Source organism: Coloeus monedula, assembly GCF_965178545.1.
Source record: "Coloeus monedula genome assembly, chromosome: 4".
Lineage (NCBI taxonomy): Eukaryota > Metazoa > Chordata > Aves > Passeriformes > Corvidae > Coloeus > Coloeus monedula.
The window spans coordinates 3,326,572-3,350,692 of NC_138784.1; the positions used below are offsets into that span (position 1 = coordinate 3,326,572).

At 49.2% G+C, this 24,121-nt stretch overlaps 1 protein-coding gene across 2 annotated transcripts in view; it reads left to right on the top strand.

The window, feature by feature from the left end:
• Window positions 1–14,117, top strand: part of CECR2 (CECR2 histone acetyl-lysine reader) — a 93,702-nt gene extending 79,585 nt beyond the window's left edge. For both annotated transcript variants that reach the window (XM_082281019.1, XM_082281020.1), the window contains 11 exons: window positions 908–1,064; window positions 4,749–4,878; window positions 5,165–5,202; window positions 5,310–5,401; window positions 5,674–5,800; window positions 7,170–7,603; window positions 8,740–8,868; window positions 8,953–9,772; window positions 11,287–12,694; window positions 13,536–13,641; window positions 13,860–14,117. In XM_082281019.1, coding sequence (XP_082137145.1) covers window positions 908–1,064; window positions 4,749–4,878; window positions 5,165–5,202; window positions 5,310–5,401; window positions 5,674–5,800; window positions 7,170–7,603; window positions 8,740–8,868; window positions 8,953–9,772; window positions 11,287–12,694; window positions 13,536–13,641; window positions 13,860–13,865 — 3,447 coding nt within the window. In that variant the 3' untranslated portion in view covers window positions 13,866–14,117. The remainder of the gene's footprint in view (window positions 1–907; window positions 1,065–4,748; window positions 4,879–5,164; window positions 5,203–5,309; window positions 5,402–5,673; window positions 5,801–7,169; window positions 7,604–8,739; window positions 8,869–8,952; window positions 9,773–11,286; window positions 12,695–13,535; window positions 13,642–13,859) is intronic.
• The last annotated feature ends 10,004 nt before the right edge of the window (window positions 14,118–24,121 follow it).

Genomic DNA, 24,121 nt, shown 5'->3' on the forward strand with positions numbered 1-24,121 from the left:
AAAATGAAGTTGGAGCAAACTGTATGTACACTGTTCTTTTCTGGTTGATATTCCCTGCTGATAAGGCACACATATCTTGGTCACAGAGGTAGGAGTGGCTGATGGATGATTGATACCTTTGTCTTATAATTAAATTAAGGTAATAAAGATAATTCCACTCTTCCATATACATGCCTCATACTTTATTGGAGAAATAGGAGCAGGCAGTCCCTGGTCTGGGAAGCTTGCAGTCCTAAGTAGGATCAAACACAGCCTTGCAGCCTGCTGGCAGTGGGGAGGTGAGAAAGTGGGGCAATAAAGAGCCAGGTGTCCTTGAATGAGAGAACTGGTTTTGGGACCCAGCAGGAAAACTGTCCAAACAAACAAACGAGAGCCAGGTCAGGGGAGATTAGCACAGAGAAATTCATAACGGGAAAGGAAAACATTCCTAATGATACGTTGATGCAACGCTGTACCAGACGCTTTCCTTACTGAAGTATTCTGTGTTTTACAGCAGAGACAGGTTTGGCGAAGTAGTCCTTTCTTCTCACACTTGCACTCAGAGCTCTGCTAGCTGGAAGAGGTAGAGGTGTTGTGTAAGAGTGTCAACAGCCTGAATCCTTTGCCCAGAAGGGAGGAGAAATGCACACAGTGCATCCCTGACAGAGTGGCAGCTTGTCTAACCCATCGCTTCTCCTTCCATTGTCCTTGTATCCGTAGGATTTCATTGCTTGACAAATAACTTCCCTTTCCATGTTGCTTTTCATCTAGGAAATCATTCATACAATTCCTTTTTTTTTTTCCCATTTTTTTTCCTCCCAGCCATTAATTGTAGGTGTGCTTTAATACTTCCTCAAAGCAAACCTGCCTCTGCTCAGCTTTCAACAAGCCAGTGCATTACAGTTTTTGGTGCACCATTCTGTTGCAGGTAAACCCAAATGTGTTGAGCTCCATGGAGAAGCAGAGGCGCAGAGAGGAAGAAGAGGAGCGCCAGATCCTTATAGCAGTGCAGAAGAGGGAGCAGGAACAGCTGCTGAAGGAGGAGAGGAAGAGGGAGATGGAGGAGAAGGTCAAAGCAGTGGAAGGTAACGTGCTGCCAGTGTGGAGATCAGTGTGGAGACTGAGATCTTGAATTAAAGTCTTCCATTTGCGTTCCTTCCCTGCCAGGCTTGCTAATGAGAATCTTTTCTTGCGCTTACCTCTGTTTAATTGGTTTGACTGTAGCTTCTTTTCCTTCATCTGTCCTTTCAGTGTTTGTGGCTGTTCTCAAGGGCACCTTTCCACTGTGTTGTCTTCTTCAAATTGTGCTCATTTTCTCCTTGCCTCAGCTGTCCATTTTTTTCTCCTGCTATTCTTGTTATTCTTGGTTCTGTCTCCCCCCTTGCCTCCTCATGATTTCCCTGTGTGCAGGATTAGCTGGTTTTGCTCTCACTGAATAGCATTTGGTTCTTTTGGCCCATTGCATGATGAAAGAAGAATTCCCTTTGAGGAGAAAGGGAATGGGATAACATGGGAGTAGCAAGAGTAGTATTTTTATATTGCTACTGGCCTTATCAATTGGAGAGCTAAAGATGAAGGGACCAGGCTACACAGAGCACCAGAGGTGCCAATTTCAGGTGTTGGTCTAAAATGTTTATGATTATGAATTAAATGCTGATTTAAGCTGTTCTGCAACAAACAGCCATGTTGTGATTAATACATCAGATCAAGGCACAGACAGCAGGCAGTCAGCCAGTACCTGCAGGTGTGGGGTCAGAGCCATTCCTGACCACCTTCTTTCTCTCTGTTGGCCTCCCTTATGGGGGATTCCCTTAGCTGCTGCTTTAGCCACAGTGACTGGCTGGGCTGTTGTAGTTCTAAGGAAAGGCTGAACATCCTCAGAAAACTGTGGCAATGTGTGGCAGTATCAGTATCATGAGTCCCAAAGTGGATAAAGAAGCAGAAGAGGAAAAAAACACTAAGTTCATGCAAACCTTGTAAACTTTCCAAAATGAAACAGTTTGCTACCAGATGTTTGGTAGGAGGCCAGATGTTGTCTAAGAATAGCTTCTTTTACCTGCTTACCTTTCTAACCTTTAAAACATCCAATTACTTCCTTGATCTTCATGTATTCCTGGTTGGTATCCCTAGCTAATCAGGTGCTTTGAATTGAGACTCATCCATATCTCTGCCACAGATATCCGTTTCCCTTGGCAAATTGCATATTCTCTGTGGTTTAATGCTCATCTCTATAGACAAAATTAGTCTTGAAGTTCCACAAGAGCTGCAAAGATAAATGTTCCTGTGAAATGGTTTTGTTTTGGTATGAGCCATTTCCTTTTCTGGGTAAATGCAATCATTACATCATCTTATTCAAAGGCACCAGAGCCACTCCAAGAAACTGGCGTGGGGTTGAGCAGTAGCCTCTTTTAAGCCAAGTTAGCATACATTCATGCTTTTATTGGCAGAGATGCTTTCACTTTGTTTTGTGCAGTTTCTTTCAGTTTAGTTTAAACTCTTCCCTAGTCCATTTAGGCTTAGTCAGGAGAAGTCTCCTTTTAAACTGGTGCAAAAGCTGTTTGCAAAGGTTATGTTGACTTGTTCTGTTAAATACAGTATTTTTATCCCTAGAACCAGCAGCTGTCCAGGTAAAACTGGCTTCTTAATGATCTTTCCTTAGTGCCAAGCACACCCACCACTAGCATTTGCTGTTATGACAGTTCTTATGATGGAGAGGAAGTGATTTGAAAATGATATCATTTGTTTTAATTGGTTCAGACTTGTTAAAACTGGACATCCATCAACAGAAATTTTAGGGTAACATTTTTCTTCTAATTTTCAGTCTGTTTGGAGTATAATGTTAATTTCATGTGGCCTTCTGTAGAGGGGGGGATGTGAAATACAGGATGAAATATCTGCTCTCTTATGAATTTCACCTTCTTCTCGGTTTTGGATGGTATTCCTGTTTTTACATCGCATTCCGGTTTGAAGCCTGAGATTACACTTCCCCCAACTCCAACACACCCCCCCTAGGTAGCAGGTTTCCTGCTGGGCCCATCTGTACTCTCCTGAATTTATAAGTTAAGGCAGCTTTCTAGATTTCTACCACAACAGCAGGTTAGAGTTTCCCAGTTCTCTTTCCAGATGCTGCTTCAACGTAATCTCTCACGTATATGACTTTCTAGAAGGTTGAGGTACTTTTTAGGGCATTATTTAGTTTTTGAAAGCTGCTGGGTGAGACTCAACCCAGGCCAACAGTAGGAGAATGAGCTCTGCCAGTGATCTTGAACACACAGTGTTAATCACTAGCTGTGGTAGAGGCTCCTGCTATTAATCCTAACTGAGATCCAGTACCAGGGTAGCACTCCTTGATTCCTGTCAGTTTACCAGGTCAGATCCTTGGCAGATGTTGGTGGATTTCCAAAATCTACACAATCTTTACCTCTTGGCTGCTGTTGTCATGACATTTTCCATTTGCTGCCCAAATAATTACGTCATGTTCTCCTCAGCTTTCTCAGTTAGGCATCCATTGCAATGACATCCAAAGATTGCTCATTTTATGAAAGAAGCATGAATTCTGAACAGTGCTTGGACAGACTCAGATATTCTCTATTACCTGCAATTGAGTGTTGACTTCTGGTCATGCAATGTTATAATAGATGCTGTTAGATTCTGTAGGACACTTTAGATACTCCCAGCTCCAGTGCTAACCTCAGTCTTCTAACAGGAAATTCAGGCTTTCTTTTACCAGTCTTTGACATATCTGGCTATGGATGTCCCTACAAACACCTTGTAGCTATTCCTACTTTTCTTGTACTCTCAAGCCACATTCGAAATTTGGTTTTGACCGACAGAGTAGGACAATAAATAAATATTTTTCCACCAGAGCTGGTACTTCTTAAGTAGTTGGCATTTTCCAAAGGCAGACCCTCTGCTAGAGGGTGTTAGATAAGTCTCCCTCATCTTTTTTTCACTCTGGGTGTTCCCTGATGTGGCTTGTTCCTGTGACATCTCTCCCTGAACATTACTTTCACAGAATTCTGCTCCAACTGCAGGTGTTTTGCAAGTCAAATGAATTGAGATTTCCTATAAGAAAAAGGAAATGAGGTTCATGAGAGCCCATAAACTTTCTATTATGAAGCAATCTGTTAGCCAGCTGTCTGGTTGCAAACCACAGGTTATATTACCAGCATTGCTTCTTCCTGTGCCTCACCTCTTTAAACGAAAGCTGTCCCAGTGGCCCTCGTGTGTGGCAGCTTGCTCGCTCTGGCTGCTGGCCATGAAGATCTACCTGAGCAGCCTTCCCAAAGCCAGCCATGGAGGATAATAATGACCCCAGTTACTCATTGCCACTCATCTGGTAGAACTGCCCTCAGCACTGCTCTTCATCCCATTCCATGCAAAGCCAGCTGCCTCAAAGTTCACCTGCCTGAGGTGAAGCACCTAAAGGAAGATAACAACAAACCAGCTCTTTCCATAGTGCTGAGCTCTGCCTAGGGCTGGGTGTTGAGCTTCCCTCTTTGTACCACACCACTTCTGGAAGCTGCCTAAGGGAGCATCTGTGTCACAGTGGTGCTTCAAAATTGATGATTGTAACCATGGGAGGATGATGAGGCATGTTGATGGTGCACCGTATGCTCATCTCACCTGCTCCTGTGCTGTTGCTGCTTTTGCTGAAAGAACAAGACCATCTCACTGGAGTTCTTGAGAGCTGCAGAAGCACCTTCTGTTTCCCTGCAAGATGTGGGCAAGGAGAGTGCTGAATGGTTTTTTATCTCTTCCCACTGCAGAACGGGCCAGGAGGAGGAAACTTCGTGAAGAGCGCGCCTGGCTGCTGGCGCAGGGGAAGGAGCTCCCCCCTGAGCTTTCCCACTTGGATCCCAGTTCCCCCACCAGGGAAGAGCGAAGGACCAAGGATATGTGAGTATACAATGGGGCATTGCAGCACACAAGTGTGTCGAAGCTGTGAGTATGGCAAGGAGAGGAGTGTGATCACTCACAGGAATGCGGAGGGAGAAGTGAGGCTGGAGAACAGTGAGAGGAGTAAGCTGAGAAACATCTGGGTCTGGTCCATATGAGAGGAGGGTTTGTGATGAGGCCTATTTGCCAGCATTGTGGCACTGCATGGGTGGAGGAGAAGATGAAGTACAGAGCATGTCTTACCTGTCCTCAGTCTGCATATTCACTGTGGTGCTTCCCGTTGCAGCTTTGAACTGGATGACGAGTTCACAGCCATGTACAAAGGTTAGACCCACCCCAGCTTTCCCCCTTTGCGTGACTTCCTCCAAGTGAAATGCTTCTCTGTGTGTGTGTGTGTGTGTAACCATTCACCTTTCTCTTGCTACTGCCAGTTCTAGATGTGGTGAAGGCTCACAAGGACTCTTGGCCCTTCTTGGAACCCGTTGATGAATCGTATGCTCCCAACTACTACCAGATCATTAAGGTATGGGAAGTGGCCCAGCCATCTTGACTGATGCACTTTGTTGACTGGCATGCAGTTTTTTGGAAGTGTTTTGAAGTTTTGTGGGCTGTATTACTCTCACAGTCAAGCTCCATGATTCTGGCAGTCCCTTCTAGCCTTACAAGTCAAGAAAACCAAAGATGGATGGCTGCCTCTCTGGAGACCATTCTCTGCTGCCCATGCCCTCTCTGAGTGCAGCTTTGTAAGCCCCACTATGCTTGCTGTAACTGAAGGGAAGTTTGGTTGTGTTCCAGGCCCCCATGGATATCTCTAGCATGGAGAAGAAGTTGAATGGAGGTCAGTACTGCACCAAGGAAGAATTTGTGGGTGATATGAAGACCATGTTCAGGAACTGTCTTAAGTACAACGGTGAAGGCAGTGGTAAGAGCAGTAAGATGCTAAATTTGTCTGTTTGCAGTGCTCAGCCAAAGCAAGCAGTGTCCTCTTCCTCCTCACCAGTACTTGATTTGTGTTTCTTCTCTTTCAGAATATTTTTGGGAGACCAGATGAAAGGGTAGTAGCTACTGAGACCTGCATTTTAGTGAGGCTTTTAGCACAGTTTGGTCATGCTGAATTGCGGCATGGCATCCTAAGGGCTGCCATGTTGGTAGATGGTGAGGGCAGAGCATACAGAGAAAGGAGAGTCTGTTTCTTTCTGAGCTCATTCCTTCATGTGCTTATGTGTGCCCCTTTTTCTCCTAGTAACTAATACAGACTTTGAAAAGCATTGGAGTCTGGTTAACTCCCAGTGTTCGTTGAGTACCACAAGAAAGTGAAGAGTGAGCTAGGCCTGTCCTTTGGATGGAAAATGTAGTTTTTAGGTTCCTTGGCTATTGAAGGAACAACATGAGCGTGCAAATGGGAAATCCTGGGTTTAATTGCCACGCCAATTAAAATTCTATGTGTTGCTTAGATAAGAAACCAGTTCCCATATGGTGGGTCATGACTGTAGACTGCCTCACCAGCAACACTTGAGAAAGGGAAAACAACATTAAGAACAAATCAGCTTGTTGCTGTTGGCTGCAAGAAAAAGTATACCTGCACACTGCCACTGGGAGAGCTCTGCTCCCCAAGGCACTTCAGGGTTAGTTTAGTGGAAACAACTGGAAAGTCACTTGCTTCAAGGCCTTTGTCACCAACACCTCTCACATGTCTTTTCCTTCCTATCCACGCAACAAAAAGTAAAAGCTCATCTCAGCAGAACTGTCCAGTGGAAATGATGCAGTGGGGACACTGGTGTTGGCAATAGCTTTCGTGTCAGGGTCAGCAAGCGCTTTGGAAACTACATGGATAAATGTGTTTGCTGATTTTCCTCTGTCTTGTGGCCCACAGCAGAGATTTGAATGAGTCCAAGAAAAGCCTCTGAATGTAATCAAATAGCATTGCTGGAAGTTCACATTTCTTCTCTCAGCACTCTTGCTGGCTAACTGTGCAGGTCACACATCTCTGTGAGCAGAGGTGGTGCTCCTCCTAATGTGATTCTTGGCACTAGGCTGGAGCACTGAGTTAATGCTGACTCTGCAGGCCCTGCTGCCAGTGGTACTTTGTCATGGCTGTGTGCCTGTCCTCTGGTGGGCTTACTGAACAGAACTGATGCTGTGTTGCTTATGGAGTTTAGGAACCAAAGCCAACTAGTTAGAAACAAAAGTCTTCCTCAGAGGAACTTGGCAGACGGGAGATGGTTTATCTGATGTTGCATAATTGTTTCTCTCTATGAGGCTCTGACGTTCTTGGGGGTTTTTGACTGCAGAATATACAAAGATGGCTTACAACCTGGAGAGGTGTTTCCACCGAGCAATGATGAAGCACTTCCCTGGGGAAGATGGAGACACGGATGAGGAGTTTTGGATCAGAGAGGACGGGAGACGAGAGAAGAGGAGCCGGCGCTCCGGCCGCTCCAGCACAGGCAGTGTCTGGACTCGGTCACGAGACCCAGATGGGCCTGGCAAGAGACAGCAACGCCTGGAAAATGGAGGAAAACCTCCACCATATCGAGCTACTTCCAGGGCTCCTGCTTCTTCCTCCTCTTCCTCTTCCTCCTCCTTCTCGTCGTCCTCTGTAGATGACCCAAGTGGCACCTCAATGCCGACCACTCGAGAAGTGGGCCCTTCCAATGGGCGAGGCTTCCCCCGCTCCCTGCAGTACGGCGGCATGCCCAGCCCTGTGCCACATCCTGGACAGATGGTAAGGAGCAGTTCCTGCTGTCCTTTGCCCATCAGGCCGAGAGAGGGAGGGAGGGAAAGGGGAATGGAGCTTCCTACCATTAAATCCTTAGTGCATGTCAGGAGCCTTTTCCCAGAGATAAAGGGTCAGAGGTATGGTTCCTCCAAGTGAAACTTTTCAGCCCTTAGATTTAAACTGGTACAATTTAAGCCTTTTCCACACTAGGTGGGAGCAATCTCCTAATGTTACCCATGGCTGGCATGTCCCAGTGTAGGCTTGCACAAACTAGTTCTGCCAGTTCTCTTCTCTCCTTGGAGAGTTACCCCAGTGTGCATGGAAAGCTGTAACATTTCTTCCCTTACCCCCCAGTTTATGAAGCTGAACAAGCTGGTCTTCTTTTGTCTCAATTGTTTACAGATGCCTGGTAACTTCGTGCCATCTGTGTACTACTGCATTTCGTGCCTTGGGTATTTATAAAAGCAGTAAACTAAATCAAACAAAGGCCACCCTGGACTGCAGCAGTGACCTATCTTTAGCCCAGTGTTTCTTCTCTGAATGCCACCTGTTCTGCCTCCCTTCTGAGCTGTTCCTCACCCATCCTTCATTGCCTTTTCCATTTTAGCCAGTGATGGCTTGTGGTGTGATCTATCTGCTGTTCCCCTGAGATCTAGGCTATCCCTTGCCCTTTTAGCTAGAGACCAAACAAAAGTTTTAGAGTGATTCTTGTGCCGCAGATAGTGCGAGGCAGTAGAAGAACTGGAGGCATTGGGTTTTTGAAGGAAATCCAGCACATTCCCTGTTGTCTTCCTGCTTCCATATTCTTGGGGTCCATTCCTCTTCTTGAAGCAAACCACTGCCCCCTCCAGTCGTCTTGCTTGCTCTCCAGTATTTGGGTGGTGAGTGAGTGTATTGCAGCCTTAAGTCCAGGGGTGAGTGGCTGAGGTGTGAGATAGTGGCTTTGATAAGGCTTTGATAAGGCTGTGTCCCCTTGGAGAAGAGGATGTACAGGTTTTCCATGGTACCTCCAAAACAGTCCAGCTCCTCATCCCCGTGGTTACTCCAGCCTTGCCTTCCCCTCACCTGCAGTATTTCTGCTGCTTCTATGCGCTTCACAAATTGTTTTATTTCTCCCCCCTGCACCCCTCCCCATCCCTCAGAGACCAGCGGTGCCAGGAACGTTTGGTCCTTTGCGTGGATCCGATCCCACAAAACTGTACGGCTCTCCGCGAGTGCCTGAGCCCCATCCCGGAGAGCCGCTCCAGCAGCACCAGCACTTTGCCATGCAGGTACGACCCTCCTGCCGAGGGCTGCAGCACCCCAGGCCCCGCAGGTGTGGTGGCTCTCACTGAGACCCCCCTCTCTCTCCGCAGCCGGCCGTGGGACTGAGCGAGCACCGCGGGCACCGGCTGGGCACTCCGGAGAAGCAGGCGTGCGCGGCACCGGCCCACGTGGCCGGGCTGGGCCCCCGGCCGGGCTCCCTGCAGCTGGGCCGCATGGGCGGCCCCCCGCCCGACGCCGTCTACCCGCCAGCCCAGTTCCAGCAGGGCTTCCTCCCGCCACGGCACAACGGGCCCCCCGTGAAGCCGCCGGAGGGCTCCGAGGTCCCCCCAGGACACATGTACCGGCCCTACAAGTACCTGAACCGCGCGCATCCGGCCCTGTGGAACGGCAGCCACGGCCCCGCTGGCCAGGCTGCCATGGGCCCGGAGGAGAAGGCGCCCATGGGGCCGGGGCCCTCGCTCCAGCCCCGTGTCCTGGGTCATATGATGGACCCCCGGGCCATGAGGCCGCCGCTGCCTCCGAGCCAGTGGAGCGAGCAATCGAATTTCCTACCTCACGGGGTGCCTCCCTCAGGGTACATCCGACCGCCCGGAAAAGCCGCCGGTCAGAGGATGCCGCAGCCGCCGGCCGCTCTGTTTGGAGGACCACCTCAGGTTCAAAGAGGGTGCCAGGGCGGGGACTCCATGCTGGACAGCCCGGAGATGATCGCCATGCAGCAGCTGTCCTCCCGCGTGTGCCCGCCGGGTGTGCCTTACCACCCTCGCCAGCCGCCCCCGCCGCACCTCCCCGGGCCCTTTCCCCAGCTGGCTCACGCCGCCTCCGCCGGCGGCCAGCCCCCAAAACCCGTCATGGGGAACGGGAGCTCGCAGGATCCAACCGGCCAGACCATGGACATGGACAGCAACCAAGGTAATGCCCTGAGTGCCCACTGGTAGCACTTGACCTTCCCTGCCTGCATCTGTTGCCTTCACCTCCCAGAAAATAAGTCAGATCTTGTTTAAATACTTGGGGGGAGCAGAGTTTTTACGCATATTTTAATTTTTTTAATGTAAATTGAGATATATTTTCTACTCTGGCCACTGCTTAGATTTTTCTAGGACTGTTTTGTTTCGATGTAGCCTGCCAGAGGTCCCCTCTATCCCAGCTTTACCTGCAAGTTATCAGTGTGCCACAGGGTGTAAACGCAAAGCATAGGCTGTGATGCTTCTAGAGCTCACCTGGAGTTAATGTAAAAATTGGATCTGCAGAGAGTTAGGTAAGGAGGGGAGATGTTATGTGAATAAATGTCTCAAATATACTCCTTTGAGCGTGTGTCAGTATGGCTTCTCCTCTTAAACGCACATCTGCCTTATGAGCTCTCAGCATCTTAAAATCTTCACACACCAGGACTGCCCAAAAGTCCCTGAGCAGCTGTATTAGTTCAGGTGGGATGGCAGCATGTCATGCTTGCCCTCACCAGTTTCTCTCTGGTTGAATTTCATTTGTTCTATCCGGTAAACTACAGATAATAAAAAAAAAAAAAAAAAAAATAAAAAGAACCTTAAAAATAAAACCTGAAGTAGAGATCAAAAAAATTCAGAGATCAAAAAAAATTTTTTTCATTAATTCTAGCTGGTAAACTAGAGATCAAAACCCTTACATCTTTTATCAATCCCTTGTGTGCCTTGCACTAAGAGGAAACTCTTTCCTTGTGTGGCATTGCTTAAAAGTTATCATCATAATTTAGCTTGCTGGATACAGAACAGAGACAGGGGAGAGCGTTGAGTGATTGTGGGACAGGGTAGTCACATCTCCAAACCACAGTTGGAGTGATCATCTCTGCAGCATCTTAGGGTGTGGTGGTGTTTCTGCCAAAGCTGTGGGCAAACAGGGTTTGTGGAGGGTGGGCTTAAATTCAATGTTAAGAGGAAATTCTTTACTGTGGGGATGGGAAGGCACTGATAGATTGCCCAGAGAAGCTGTGGATACCACATCCACACCCTGAAAGTGTTCAAGACCAGGCTGGATGAACAATCTGACCTAGTGGAAGGTGTCTCTTTCCTTAGCAAGGGGGGTTGGAACCACATGATCTTCCAACCCAAACTGTTCTGTAAGTCTATGACCAGAAGGGGTAAGGCAGCCTGAAATCAAGCTGCCACTACACCAACACCTCATGTTGCCATCAGGTGGACCCCAACTCTGCCTCTCCTTTAGGCAGCCTCTGCACACCTCTATGTCAGACCAAACACATGCCATGTTACTCCAGGGGGGCTGTGACTTAGCGGTGGCTTGCAAACTGCAGTGTCCACCTGTGCCATCTTTCAGAGAGAGACACAACCTCATGAGCAGTTCTTAAAAGAGAACTTTTAAAAGAAGCAGCTATTAAAGGTCACTCAAATTTGCAGAAATTAGGCATGTGTGTGACTTTCTTCCCTCTCTTTCAGTGGAGACACCGGCAGGCATGGACGAGAAGGCTCAGTGCATCAGCATTCCTGATGGGGCCTACGCCAAACTCCTACCTCATCCCAAGCCCCCGCTGCCCATGGAGTGCACGAGGCGCGCCTTGCCCCCGGATGGGGAGGGGGATGGCCCCGGTGTGAAGGGCGACCTGAAGGCAGGGCAGGGCAAAGGCGCGTGGTCGGCAGAGAGCGGCTACGCCGGCGACCCGGGCTGCGTGAGGGACCTGGTGCCCACCTCCGAAAGAGGGGGTCCCCTGCCTCAGAATGGGGCGGCAGGTGAGGGGCCGGCAGCCGGCCCTGAGGGGAAGGGGCTGGCTGCCAACCTGCTGGAGAAGCCCCTCTGTGGCGGGGGAAAGGCTCTGCCCGAAGCAGCCGTGCCTTGCATGGGACAGGGCACCGGCCTGCCCGGCGTGGATGCCACCTCCATGGGGGCCACCCCCAACCAGTTTCATCCTCTCTACATGTCCAGTCTGGAATACCCGAATTCAGCAGGGCGGTACCACATCAACCCAAGCCTGCAGGGGTTCAGCCCCATGATGGGGGGAAAGCCACCTCCTGCTGCCTCCCATCCCCAGCATTTTCCCCCACGGGGTTTCCAGCCAAGCAGCGCCCACCCCGGCGTCTTCCCGCGGTATCGGCCCCCCCAGGGAATGCCGTATCCTTACCAGCCGCAGCCTCAACCCTCCTACCACCACTACCAGCGACCGCCCTACTACGGCTGCCCACAGGGCTACTCGGACTGGCAGAGACCTCTCCACCCCCAGGCCAGCCCCAGTGGGCACCCCAGCGCGCACCCGCCCCTGGCCAGGCCCCCCTTCCCGGAGCGGGGCTCTGCCGGCGGCCTGCAGGGCTGCGAGGCACTGAGCGCCGCCCTGGCCTCTCCCACCCGCATGGACATAGCAAGTGCCAAAGAGGTTTCCCCAAGCAACGGGCAGGAGCTGGGGCCTGAAGATGAGAAGTCCGAGGAGTCCCAGGAAAGACCGGAGAGTCCCAAAGAGTTTCTTGATTTGGACAACCACAATGCAGCTACTAAGAGGCAGAGCTCGGTGGCAGCGGGGGAGTTCCTCTATGGAGCCCCCCCCCCACACCTGGGTGCAGGGATGGGATTCGGCCCTTCAGCTTTCCCTCCCCATGGGGTGATGCTACAGACTGGCTCTCCTTATGGATCCCGGCATCCTGCCAGCCACTTCCAGCCCAGGACGTATGGATCGCCCATGAATGCTCACCTGTCTCACCATCCAGCCTCCAGCCAGGCTAATGGCCTCTCTCAGGAGGGCCCCCTGTACCGCTGCCGAGAGGAGAACATGGGTCACTTTCAGGCCTTGCTGATGGAGCAGAGAGGCAGTGGAGGTGGCATGGGGGGGCCACCCCAGGACTTGTATAGACCCTCGGGGTAAGATCGTGTTTTCTGCAAGAAGGAGAGGTGGGAGGGGGGTGATGCCTGGGTGACCATCAGTGTTGGATACCCTTGAAGGGATATGGCTTGAAGTCACAGGAGATGGCAAGTGAAGTTGAACAGGTGGCTCTTAGAGTAAGAGGTCTGCTAAGATGGAGAGAGAGTCTCATTGCATCTCCTTAAAACAAGGAGCACACGCTGTCATGGAGGACCTGTTAGCCTGCCCCATCCATCCCCACACCAGTGCTGTGTTTCACCAGGCAGTGTTTTGTTAATGTGTCGTCCAGGGTTGAGCTTCTCTTAATCACACGGAGTCTTGCCATTTTCTTTGCAAGTGTTTTATTTCACGTTGCTTCTAGTGGGGCAGAATCACTGACTAAAGTGGAAGTGTGCCTCTTGTTATGAACACCTTTAATGTTGCCTTCTTTTTCCCTCCTCTTGCTTTGCCCCTCCTCTCTGTGTCAAATTTCCATCACAGAAAGTTACTTCTCACTGAGTCTGCATATGACATTTTATTCCCAAGTGGAAAATACTGTTACTCCAAAAATTCCCTGTTCAGTTCTTATCAATGTGCTTCAACTGTTACTGTTTTATCATCATCACAGCATGACAGTCCTTCCTTCTTCTAGTATTCAGGGAACTTGGCTCACAGCTAAGCCATTGGGGGAATGGCATGGGTTGAGGGCTGTGTTTTGGGGGAAGCCAGACAGAATATACAAGACAAATGCTTGTATGCTAATGTTGTATGTATGCCTTCAGTGAAGTAGTTTTAACGAAGAGTGGGGATTTGCTCCTGACATTCATGTGCTAAAACTCTCTCCATTCAACCTGACTCCAGAATGCAAATGCATCAGGCTCAAGTCCCTTTCCCGAAGATGCCTACAGCAACCATGTCCCGGGAAGATCTGACATCACAAAAACCATCAGCGTTGCCTCTGGATCAAGTAAGGGCTGCTAGAGAGAGCAGAGCTGAAATGCAAGTCTTCCTCTTCCCAATGGCTAAAGGACTGAGGTGTTTGATGAGGGTGGGAAGAACTGGAGGAAGCTGTGAACTTGGGCAGATCAATAGTGTTAGCTTTTGAACTGGTTGCATGCAATCATGAGGTTATTCCTTTCTAAAGCTGCCAGTTAAAGCCTCCCATTCTTGTTCTTCCTCTTCCAGAGCTAGTCCAAGAAAGAGCGGACTTCATGAAGACGAAAGCCACACTTGATTTGGACAACAGAGAGGAGGGACAGGCCTTGCTCCCACCCTCCCCTCGCCCGAGCAGCATGGAGCTTCCTGGGTCTGTGGAACACGGTGCCGTGCCGGCTTTTGTGTTGGAAACCTGCAGCAGTGCCGGGCCCCAGCCAGCCGAGCAGCTGGCTCGCCATCGCAGGGCACCCCAAACTAGTGGCTTTCCATGACCGGAGACTGCGTCTCATTCAGGGTTTGAGGGATTTTTTGGGTGGGGAGGGCGGGGGTGGGGGTGGAAACTTTCATTGACTGCTAAACTCAGGTATATTTTTCAGGGTGGAAGAGGACGATGATGGAATTTTACTTGTAGTATTAACGTGTGTGTTTTGGAGCTGGATCCAGTTTACAGAATTTAACCTGTTGCCTTTCTAAATAAATTTCTGTTGTTGGTGAATGTATTGTACATAATGGGGGAGGGGGTGGGCCCAGCTTGTAGTGGGCTTAGCACTGGAGGAATCGTTAACTGTTTACAATCATATCACACTGAAATCTTTCAGGATTGGGTGACAGTTTGGGGGGACTGGGGAGAGGTGAGGAAATGTGTGATGGATGACTTGCTGTCCTCTGCAACCAAGACATGACCCAACAGTTGGTTGACTTAATAGCGGGAATTGCTCAGGAGCATAACATGTCCTCCTCTTTCTCTTGCCTTCTTCCTCCTTCCCCTCTCACCCCCACCTCCACCCCTCTGGATCCAGGGCCTGAGTGCACTTCCAGCTCCTGTCATCATGGGGGAACAAGGAAACCAGGACCAGGAATTGAAACTGGGGCAGGACACCCATGGCATTGTCCCTTCTGCTAGTGTAGTACCCTTCTCCCTGCCTTTCTAATGGAGGAAATGTGTGCTCTAGAAAACAGAAAATGGCATAACTGGTCGTTTTAGAACTTATTTTGGGGAAACTGGTGCAGCTGCGGGTGGAGCAGCACCTCTCCAGTAGAACAAATTTTGTGCAAATCCATACTGTCCTGCTGCCCAAGGAGAGGAGCCAAGTCCTCACCTCTTTCTCTGACCCTGGGCTATATTCACTTCTTAGCAGCAGTGAGGCAGAAAGTGCCACAGGCTTCCTGAGCACTCTTGCTGAGGAGGAAGAGCACGAGGCTGCCTTGGAGGAATGGTAGGATTACTGCAGTGTGAGCCATTTGTTGGATTTGGCATTTGCAAGTTGCAGGTGAACTGGAAAGCACTCAAGCACTCATTCAGAGTTAGATGTTGAGGTTGATTGGCTCAGAAACTGAGGGACAAGAGGGCTGCATGCTTGAGTTGAGCAGCAGGTCCTACAGGGCCAGTGGCAGCTTCCCTGAGCACAGGCTGCAGGGGGTCTCACCAGTGGCAGTACTGCACTGGGATACCCTGTGTGCCAGTGCTTGGACAGCCACTGCTGTTCAAGTGAGTTCCACAGGAATTCCATCTGCATTTGTTCACATCTTAAAGCCAGCAAGCAGCTGATTATTCTTGGGGAAGCTGGAGTAAAATAGGGGAGTTGTTAAGCTATGAGACTGGGCAGCAAGAGCTGCTGGGAGCTTAGCCCTTGTGGGCTGGCTGCTGGTTGCACTGGGAGAGGACAGTGGTTAAAAAAAGGATCTGCCAAGGAGTCGGATGGAGTATGGCAGCAGGAGAAGGACAGAGCAGCATGCCCTTTAGTCTGTGCTCCCAGCTAGAGGGGGGGATATAGTCTCCAGTTTCTGGAGAATTTTTCTGGCTGCTTTCTTGTCTTGGATGGTGTCATCACCCATATCTTCAGCTGGATTGCACCAGGATGCATGACTGTACTGCCTCCATCCTGCTGTGTAGATCTACCACAAGCTGGCAAAGCTGCACATGCAAATGGCAGGTAGCATCTGACTGAGCCATTACTCCTTCTGTCCTAAGCTTTTAGAAGAACAAAAAGCCTAAAAGATGAGAAATATTCTTTCCTGAAATAGTTAGAAAAAGGAAGGACTGCCACGTTAGTGCCCAATGAGCCTCGCTTTTCTGTTGCTACAGTACTTTTGCCTCTCATGAGCTGTGTAGAGCCAAGGCATTTTCCAAGCCTAAAAGGAGTTAAAATTCTTCATGCAGTTGCACAAGTGTGCTTCCAGATGCAGTTCTTACCCTCTGCTGCAGCCAACCTGTGAACTGTAGCTGCTGGCTGCTTAGGCCAGTCAGTTCTCTGGGACATCTGTCAATGTAATGTGAATTACTTCCAATATCTACCTACAGATGCCATTACGTTAGGAAAGGGAAGGTGGAGGTTTTGCTGTGGTTTCTTTTCATTTGTATTCATCTGTCAGGGAGCAGTTGTGACTGGTGGATTGATCTAAACTGGAAGAGATGATCCTGAAGGTTGACCTTTGAGAAATGGGTAACTGCTTTCCTCAGCCAAGAAGATTATGTTGTGTCTTTTCAAATTTGTCCCAAATGTGGCTCCTCAGCTGGCAGTGGTTTTCAGAGGTGCCCCAGCTGCTCCAAAAGGCAGCTCTAGATTCTTCACTGAACAGAGCTACAGAAGCAGTAGTAGATTCTAATGAAAAATTGTGCAAGTACAACTCCTCTTTGAGACAGCAAACCTGGGACAAACACAATTGCTTCTCCTTGCAAAGCAGTCTTCAGTTCACTGTGGATATAAAAATAATTGGAAATAACAGATTTAAAAACAGAGGAACTGGAAAGTACAACTTGTAGCAAAGCATTGGAAACTCTGGAAATGTGAATGTAGATTCTGCAATGAAGCCCTGCCGTACGTCAGCCTGTCTTCTGTATCACAGACAGCTGAATATTTGAAGTGCCTTTCGTTCAGCCCATTGTGAATGTTGTGGGACAGGTGGTTTTTAGAAGCTATAAAAATTCTCCAAGCAAGATGAAGCACACTTCATCTGGAACTGGCACTGAAAATGTGGTTCTAGTGGTCATGGTCTCTGGATGAGTACCAAGCCTCGATCAAAACAGGAGACAACTAAGGAGGGCAAGAATTGCTTGTGGTCTGCCTAGAGAGCCCAGTGGAGTGATAGTGATAGATACCCTCACCTGACATGAGGCAAACCTGGGAGAAGGGTTTGACTTGCACATGGTAGACAAAACCAAGTAGTGAAGCTGACTTGTCCTGGCAGGGTTTCTAGGTAAATGGCTTTTGAGGTAGTCAGTAATTTTTGTTGAAGTGGCTAACAAGCTGCTGTTGTGAGGAGAAATGGTTTCTGTTAGAAAAGTACTCATATAGAATACAGGGAACTATGGCTGGGCTTCCCTGAGGACAGGACATGCTGAGCTGGAGAGGTGCTGGTGGAATCTTAGAGCAGAGTTTCCAGACTTTCAAATGCTTTGTTCATAAGTCAGGATTGGTTTGGGGTTTTTTCCCCCTCTTACAATATCTAGGGATCCTCTGAAAATCAGAGCTTAATCTCTCTAGGTACAATCTGAGCAAATCACAGAAAACTGGCTCCCAACAGAGGGCACAGCCCTGGGAGAGGATTGCTGAGCTGCAATACCCGTGGAAATGTAAGGAGGAGCAGATAATGTGAATTTTATGATTTCCCAACCCATGCTGCACAGGGCTGCTTTGTAGATCTTGTGGAAGAGAGGTTTGAGGGATTTAGAAGAGGAACATCGCAGCTCTGTACGTGCAGAGTGCTGTATTGTGCCATGGGTGGGCTTGCAGTGCAGGAGAAGTGTAGCTGCCTTTTAAAATAACATGGCTTTTGAGTGCCATACTTGTGCCACTATCTTTAATCTTTAACACAATACAGAGAAACTCTAGTGCTTCCCCCAGCATTGTTGTAGTACAGTATATTACCAGGTGGTCCTTTTTCAGAAAGCCTCCTGAGCTAGTGACTTTGCCAAATTTCCTGTAGCTATTACTTTTCCTTCCCATGTGGAGGATGTGTTTTGCTATAATTACGGATTTCATGTTAAATGAGATTATGTAATACAGAGAACAATTATGATGGTGACCATGCTCAAGCATGACAAAAATTTCCAATATTCTCAGAAGAGCTTTGTATGCATTTTTAGGCTCTTGCTCTCCCCACCACTTCCTCCTTTCTGAGTGGTGTGTGGTGTTCCCAAGCTCCCGAGATGTCAAGTTGCCTTTGCAAAGACCATTGTATAAATTCCCTCTGAGACTCTGAAGCTTTGGGCATCTTAGGTAGTACAGGCCCTGGCAATTTAACTGGAAAGGGCAGTCACTGAGGCTTCACAGTGACTTTTAGCTGTGTTTAGAATGAGTTTGCAGTCTATAAATTCCACGGTGTGACCCACCAAACCACTCAGTAGCAATCCAAGGCACCAGCCTGCAATGAGGAGGACAAAAGAGGAAAGTAAATTTGAAGCTTCAAGGCCCAACTGGTTTGATTTGTGACTTTAAAGTACAAGGAGACACTTTTCTTGGAAGCTTCTGATTCGTTCTTGTCTGCCAAATGCCTTTCCCATGCAGACTTTCCGAAGCAAATCGCCTGTGTATATTTTTGTAAGTGTGGTTTCTCAGGGTCTTGGAGAGCTATCAGCTTTATGATGTCTTATCTGAAAGCAAGTCACAGAGGCTGTCTTTCATTCTGCTGACTGAGGCAGCTCCCCTGCAGGTTCTCACCCCAACACTTCCCCATTTAAAATGAAAGTATAATTAGAAAACAACCTTTCTTTATTTTCTCCACTGTTCCTTGTCAGGCTTTTGTTCATCTCTCTGTTCAACCAGGGTTGTTTCTTTGTTCTTGATGGCTTCATTGTGCTTTCCTTTTCTGAGAAGATTGTATTGCTGTATGCTCTGTGGATTTTCAGAGAGGGTGCTGAAGTGAGTGACAGGGAGTTGTCATCCCAAAGGGTGGCTTGGAGAAGACCCAACAATGGAATCTGTGATGGTGTAGTTGCTCCTGGTCTCCCTTGCTGCAGAACAACCACGCAACTGGGTCTGCACTTAATCAGAGCAACTCCCTAAAAAGTTTTTATTGTGGTGCATCAGTGGAGGAGTAGAGGAGTTTGCTCTTGGAGAATTCCCACCTCCCACTCTGAAAAAGAGCTGGGAAGGGACTCATTTCCAGCTCTCTCTTAGTAGGAGCTCCTGGGAACAACCAGGGCAAGGCTCAGTGCACCCCTAGGCAGGGAAATTCAGGACAGCATTTAATGTATTTGAGGCTAGATGGTAACATCCAAGTGTACCTTTGAAGCGAGCTGTGTTGTGCCCTTCCCTTTTTGGTTACTTGTCTTGCCTTGGCTCACATGCAGGGTTTGAGAGACCATGGAGCTTTTTGTAGATCTAACACTGCTGGTCTTGCATTGACTGAGGGCCTTTTTCTTTCATTTGCAGCAGTGGCCTAGATTTCTTTTGGCAAAGGTCTTCCTCCTTTTGAAACATGGATATCAAAGTGAACAGTGCATCCAGGAGAGACCAAGAGCTACGTCCACCGGGGAAAGAGGGGAGAAAGGATTAATTAGGACTGAGGCTTAATTGGGATTTTCACGAGCTCTAGCAAGTCCCTCTGTCCTTTGCCCCTTTTATTTGGAAACACTTGGCTCACTTAGCAGAAGGGCAGTAAGTGGAATATCTTCTAAATGAGAGCAGAACTGACTCTGTGTGAGCACAATTCCCTTGTTGTGAACAAAGTAAGACCAGACAGCCATTGGGGACTCCTTTGGGCATCAAATGAGTAAGAGGCCCGCAGCCACCTGGTGCACTCAAACACTGGAGCACGGCAGGGGAGCAGTGTCCCTTTCTGAAGCCAGCCAGGCAGCTACAGGAGCTCAGGCCTCAACTGGAAAGTCCTCTGATCCCCTTTTGTATCATATGCCAACTCTTCCCCTCTCCTTGCTTCCCAGCTTTCAAGTCTCTTTCCCTCTGCTGGCTTCGCTGCAGTCGGTGGCTGTCGAGTGCAGAGATGACAGCTCACTGCCCACGCGAGCACAAGGGCAGAGGGTTGACCTTGCCAGCTGGCTCCTCTGCACACACATAGACAGCAGGTGGGGAGGGCACATTCACTCTCCTGATGAAATTAAGGTGTCCTCAGTGGCTCACGCGTGTTCTCTTGTGTGCCCCTGGGGTTTGACACCCAGGCACAGCGGTGTCTGTCCATCTGCCAGTACAAGGATTTGTTCCTGGTCCCACTGCAGGGCTCCCACATGTGATCCTGGCATGTCTACCTCCAGGAGGGTTTAGGTTACAAATGTCTGTGCATATACTGTGTGCAACTGTGAAAACTCTTGTCTCTCCTCCTTGAGGGATCAATGAATGCTGCTGCCTGATCTTTTCCTGAGCAATAATAACACGCAGCAGTGCAACTTTGACCTTCCCATACTGTTTTAGGGCTAAGATGGCTATGGAACACACTGGGGGGGATCTGCACAGTTTCAGTGGGAAGCAAGGTGCTCTCTGTGGCCCTGCATTTTATCATGCCACGTTCCTGCTTTCCCAGAGACTGGTGGGTTGATTTAGGTAGTCATGAGAGAGCTGGTTGCTGCTTCTGTGTTTGGGAAGGCAGAGAGGGAAGCGAGCAACTGGGTGAAGTTGAGCCTCATCCACAGAGCAGAGCACATGGAAGAGGGGTGGGTGGACCACTGATTTAATGCCTCTGGGGGAGGAGAGTGACCCACTGCTGCTTCACTTGGCATTGCAGGGGAGGTAGTGGGGGAGCCTATGCCACTACGTCCATTCATTTTTCCGAAGTTGGGTAACAGTGGGGTTGTTTTTGTATTATTGTAAGTTTGTAAAGAATGTAATCTGTCTGTCGGGGGCACAAGGAGAAAACGGGGGCCTTTCTCTTTTTGGGTGAGGCTGTTCTTATGTTGCTGTGCTTTTTGTTGTTGGGCAGGGAGGGGTCTAGTGGCCATGGGGGCAAAAGCCTGGCCCTTGTCAACAGCTTGCAGCTGTCCCAGGGTGACAGGAGGGTGAGCTGAGGCTGCAGCAGAGAACTCCCACACCAAGCTGTGAAAATGCCTCTGCTTGTGTCCCTCAGTGGGGGAAATCTGACCTCTGCAGCAGGGCTCTGTGCTGGCACGTTTTGCTGGGAGCTGGGATGTAACACTCGAGGTCTGGGCTTGCTTGTCCTTGGCTCAATTGGAAACTGAGCTGAGCAGCTGCCCATGCTGTTTAGGAAAGGTTGGACTGCATGGGCTCCATTTATCAGCTCAAGAAGGAGTTCATGTTGGAGCTGCTCAGCCCAGCACTTCTGTCCCCAGCAGGGCCTCAGGGGCTGCACCTCTCCATCACCTGCTGCCCAGGAGCCCCTGCCTCCCTCCCCATCCTGTAGAGCACAGTGTCAGGGATCCTCTTCTCTCTCCTGCTGCTGCAAAGTTGTGTGAACTTTCCTGGTCAATACTGGAAAGGGGAATGCTATTTATTTTTATATTGTGTATATTTTGTCTTGGTCTGCTGATTACCTTTGTTCCCCAAGAGCGACAGTTACCTCAATAGTTAGTTTAATACTGTGTGTTGGGTAATTTTTTTAAAGAACTTTTTTAAAATCTTGATCCTCGGAGGTCTGTAGATTTTATTTCCATATGAATTGGTTATTTTGTATAAAGTACATTCTTAAAATAGCAATCATCCTTGCTGTATGTGTGTTTTCTTGTCTCCTGGATGGTCTCCCTTTGCAAGGGGAAGCAGATGGGGGTGGGAGGATAACATAGAGGGCTTTTTTTCAGAGAGACAAAGCCCTGGACTGCAGTCAGACACCGTGGTACCACCTGTAATCCATTTACAAGAGAGCACCTGGAAAGCTAATTGGGATCATTTCCTGTTCAGAAGCACAGCTGTCCGCCTATGAACAACCCAGCTCTGGAAATGAGGTGGTGTCACTGCTTTCCCCCCAAAGTCCCTGGTGGGCTGTGGGATTTCCTGCAGCCCAGGTGTGCTTCTCCCCAAAACACCCCGTGCTTTTGGGGCACAGGTAGTCTGTTCCCCCCACACCCACGTGAAACCTCTCAGCTTTAAAAGTGGTGGCTGCCCGGAGTGATGCTGCTTCGAAGGAGGAGCTGATGTAGCCTCTGCAATTCCCCTTTGTGCTGATTTCATGATGGCCCTCAGGGGCTGTTAGAGGAATGGAAAGCCTTCGAGCCCATCTGTAGCGGTCCAAATCCGTATTGGGCCCCAAAGGACACTTGCTATTTGCCATTGATTCAATCTCCCATGTGAGATGGGCCAGGGGTTGCAGCCCTCCCAACAGGGAGGTGTTTAAAGACAACTTAGCTGCTTCTCACAGGGGTTTCAGCATCACAGCCGTACTGTTTCATGCTGGAAGGTGCCTGCTGTAGGTGCATGGGAGCAGCTTGCACTTGGCCATTGCTCAGCTGCTCCCCGAAAAAGTAATTTGCTCAGTTCTGCTGATTCAGCAGCTTTGCATCAGGACAAAATTAAGGTGATTTTCCTTAAAAGCTGGTGCCAGCAAACAGAGGCATGTGGGGGTGAACAGCAGAAGGCTGGGGGCACGAAGGCTCCCCAGGTGCATGCTGCAAGCCCTTTCCCTCTCCTCCTCAGCTCTAGCCAGTGAAATCTCCCTCTGTTTCCTCCAGGGCTGGTAACAGACGCTCACATCTCCTGCCAAAACAGCCCTGCAGCGTAGCCTGCTTGCTCCATGGGCTCCATCTGCCCCTCCTGTGGGATCCTCACTGGGGCTGGGGCTGCTCCCAAGCTGAGCACACTCTGCTGGCTCTCAGCACCAGCGCTGCCTCTGCAAAGAGATGCCCAGGAAACACTTGTCTGTGGTGCAGGACTCCATACTCGTTGGCCAAGCCAGGGGCCAGCATCTTTTCTGGCCAATGAAGTTCACAGGAGCACATGTAGGCACCTTCCCATCCTGGGCCTTTGGAGGAGCCTGAGCTGCACCCTGATATCTTCAGTACCCCAAACCCACCAGCCAGGTGCCAGAGCTGCCCCTGCTGTCCAGGGCAGGCAGATGGAGTCAAACATCCTAGCAGGGCTTTTCCCAGCATGGCTGCAGCTCCAGGCCCTGCAAAGGCTTCTGAGGAGCTGGGCTCCTTGTTCCTGGGGAGGACGAAGGGCTGCTCTCTGTCACGTATCCCCCTGCACAGGGGCCAGAGTTTGGGGTGACAAGAGCAAGCTGTCCAATTTAGGAAGGGGAGGAATTTGGTCGCCCCTGTCAGTCCCAGGAAGTGTTTGGGTCAGAGGGGATTGGCACGGGGAGATTTTTAATCCTGGGGCTAAGCCGGCACAGAGTGGAGTCAGCACTAATTGGAACCAGTCCTGGGGAAGGGGCAGATGGAGAGCTGCTCCTTTTAGAGCTGCCTTGCAGCCCAGGCAAAGACAAAGCTTATCTGTGCTATAGGAAATGCCATGTCTTAATCTTGACAAGATGCTATCACGAGTGTAACAGGCGGTGTCAAACCAAGCCACGTGCCCCCTTATTTTTTTCTACCTTTTTTTCTACTACTATCCACAATTCTTTATTCTTCTCCTCTTTCCTTACTTCCATGGGTTGGCAAAGCTACTCCCACCCCCTTGTGAAAAAGGGAGCTTTTCCGAGCTCTTAGACTGAGGTTTTAAACCCTCTCTAGCCTCCTTCTCCCTGAGAACAGGGATGCTTCCCAAACTCAGCTTATTTTCCCAAAAAACGCCATTTCAAAGCAACTTACTTGTTCATATAGGCTTGAATTTGGGATGGATTTGATGAATCAGTTTCAATAGAGACCAGTTCAGTGCCCAGTTTGGGTGTGGAAATAAATGGCAGCCACTCACCCCCATGATGGGGCAGACCCTGGGGAAAGCTCTGACTCCAGGCAAGCTTTGCTACACCTGGAGGATGATGAATCTTTCAAAAATTCCTAATGGTGAGGGAAGAACCGGAGTGTATTTGGCACCATCAGTGGATTTTGGGGGTTTTGGGTTTGGGTTTGGTTGGTTTGGAGGTTTGGGGGGTTTTTTTGGGGGGAGGGGGCGGTGTTAGTTGGTTTTGTGTATTTCTCTAAAAAATAAACCATCTTGCAGGTAAAGTTCCCACCTTGAATTTTCCCGTTAGTCAACATGCTTTAGCATGGGAGAGACTACCTCGCACAGAAAGGCAGAACTAGGGCATTTGGGATAGCTCAGGAAGCCTCTGTTTTAGGCTAAAACAAATTATTTCTAATAGCAGAAATGTTCAGTTACGGGTATTAGGAAAAATAAATGCACTCATAAGTTCAAAATTTTTATTTTTTTTTCCCCACATTGAGATGTAAAATGCAACTTCTCCAAGCAGGTGGGGATCTCTTGAAGGGTGGGACCCTGCTGTATCCC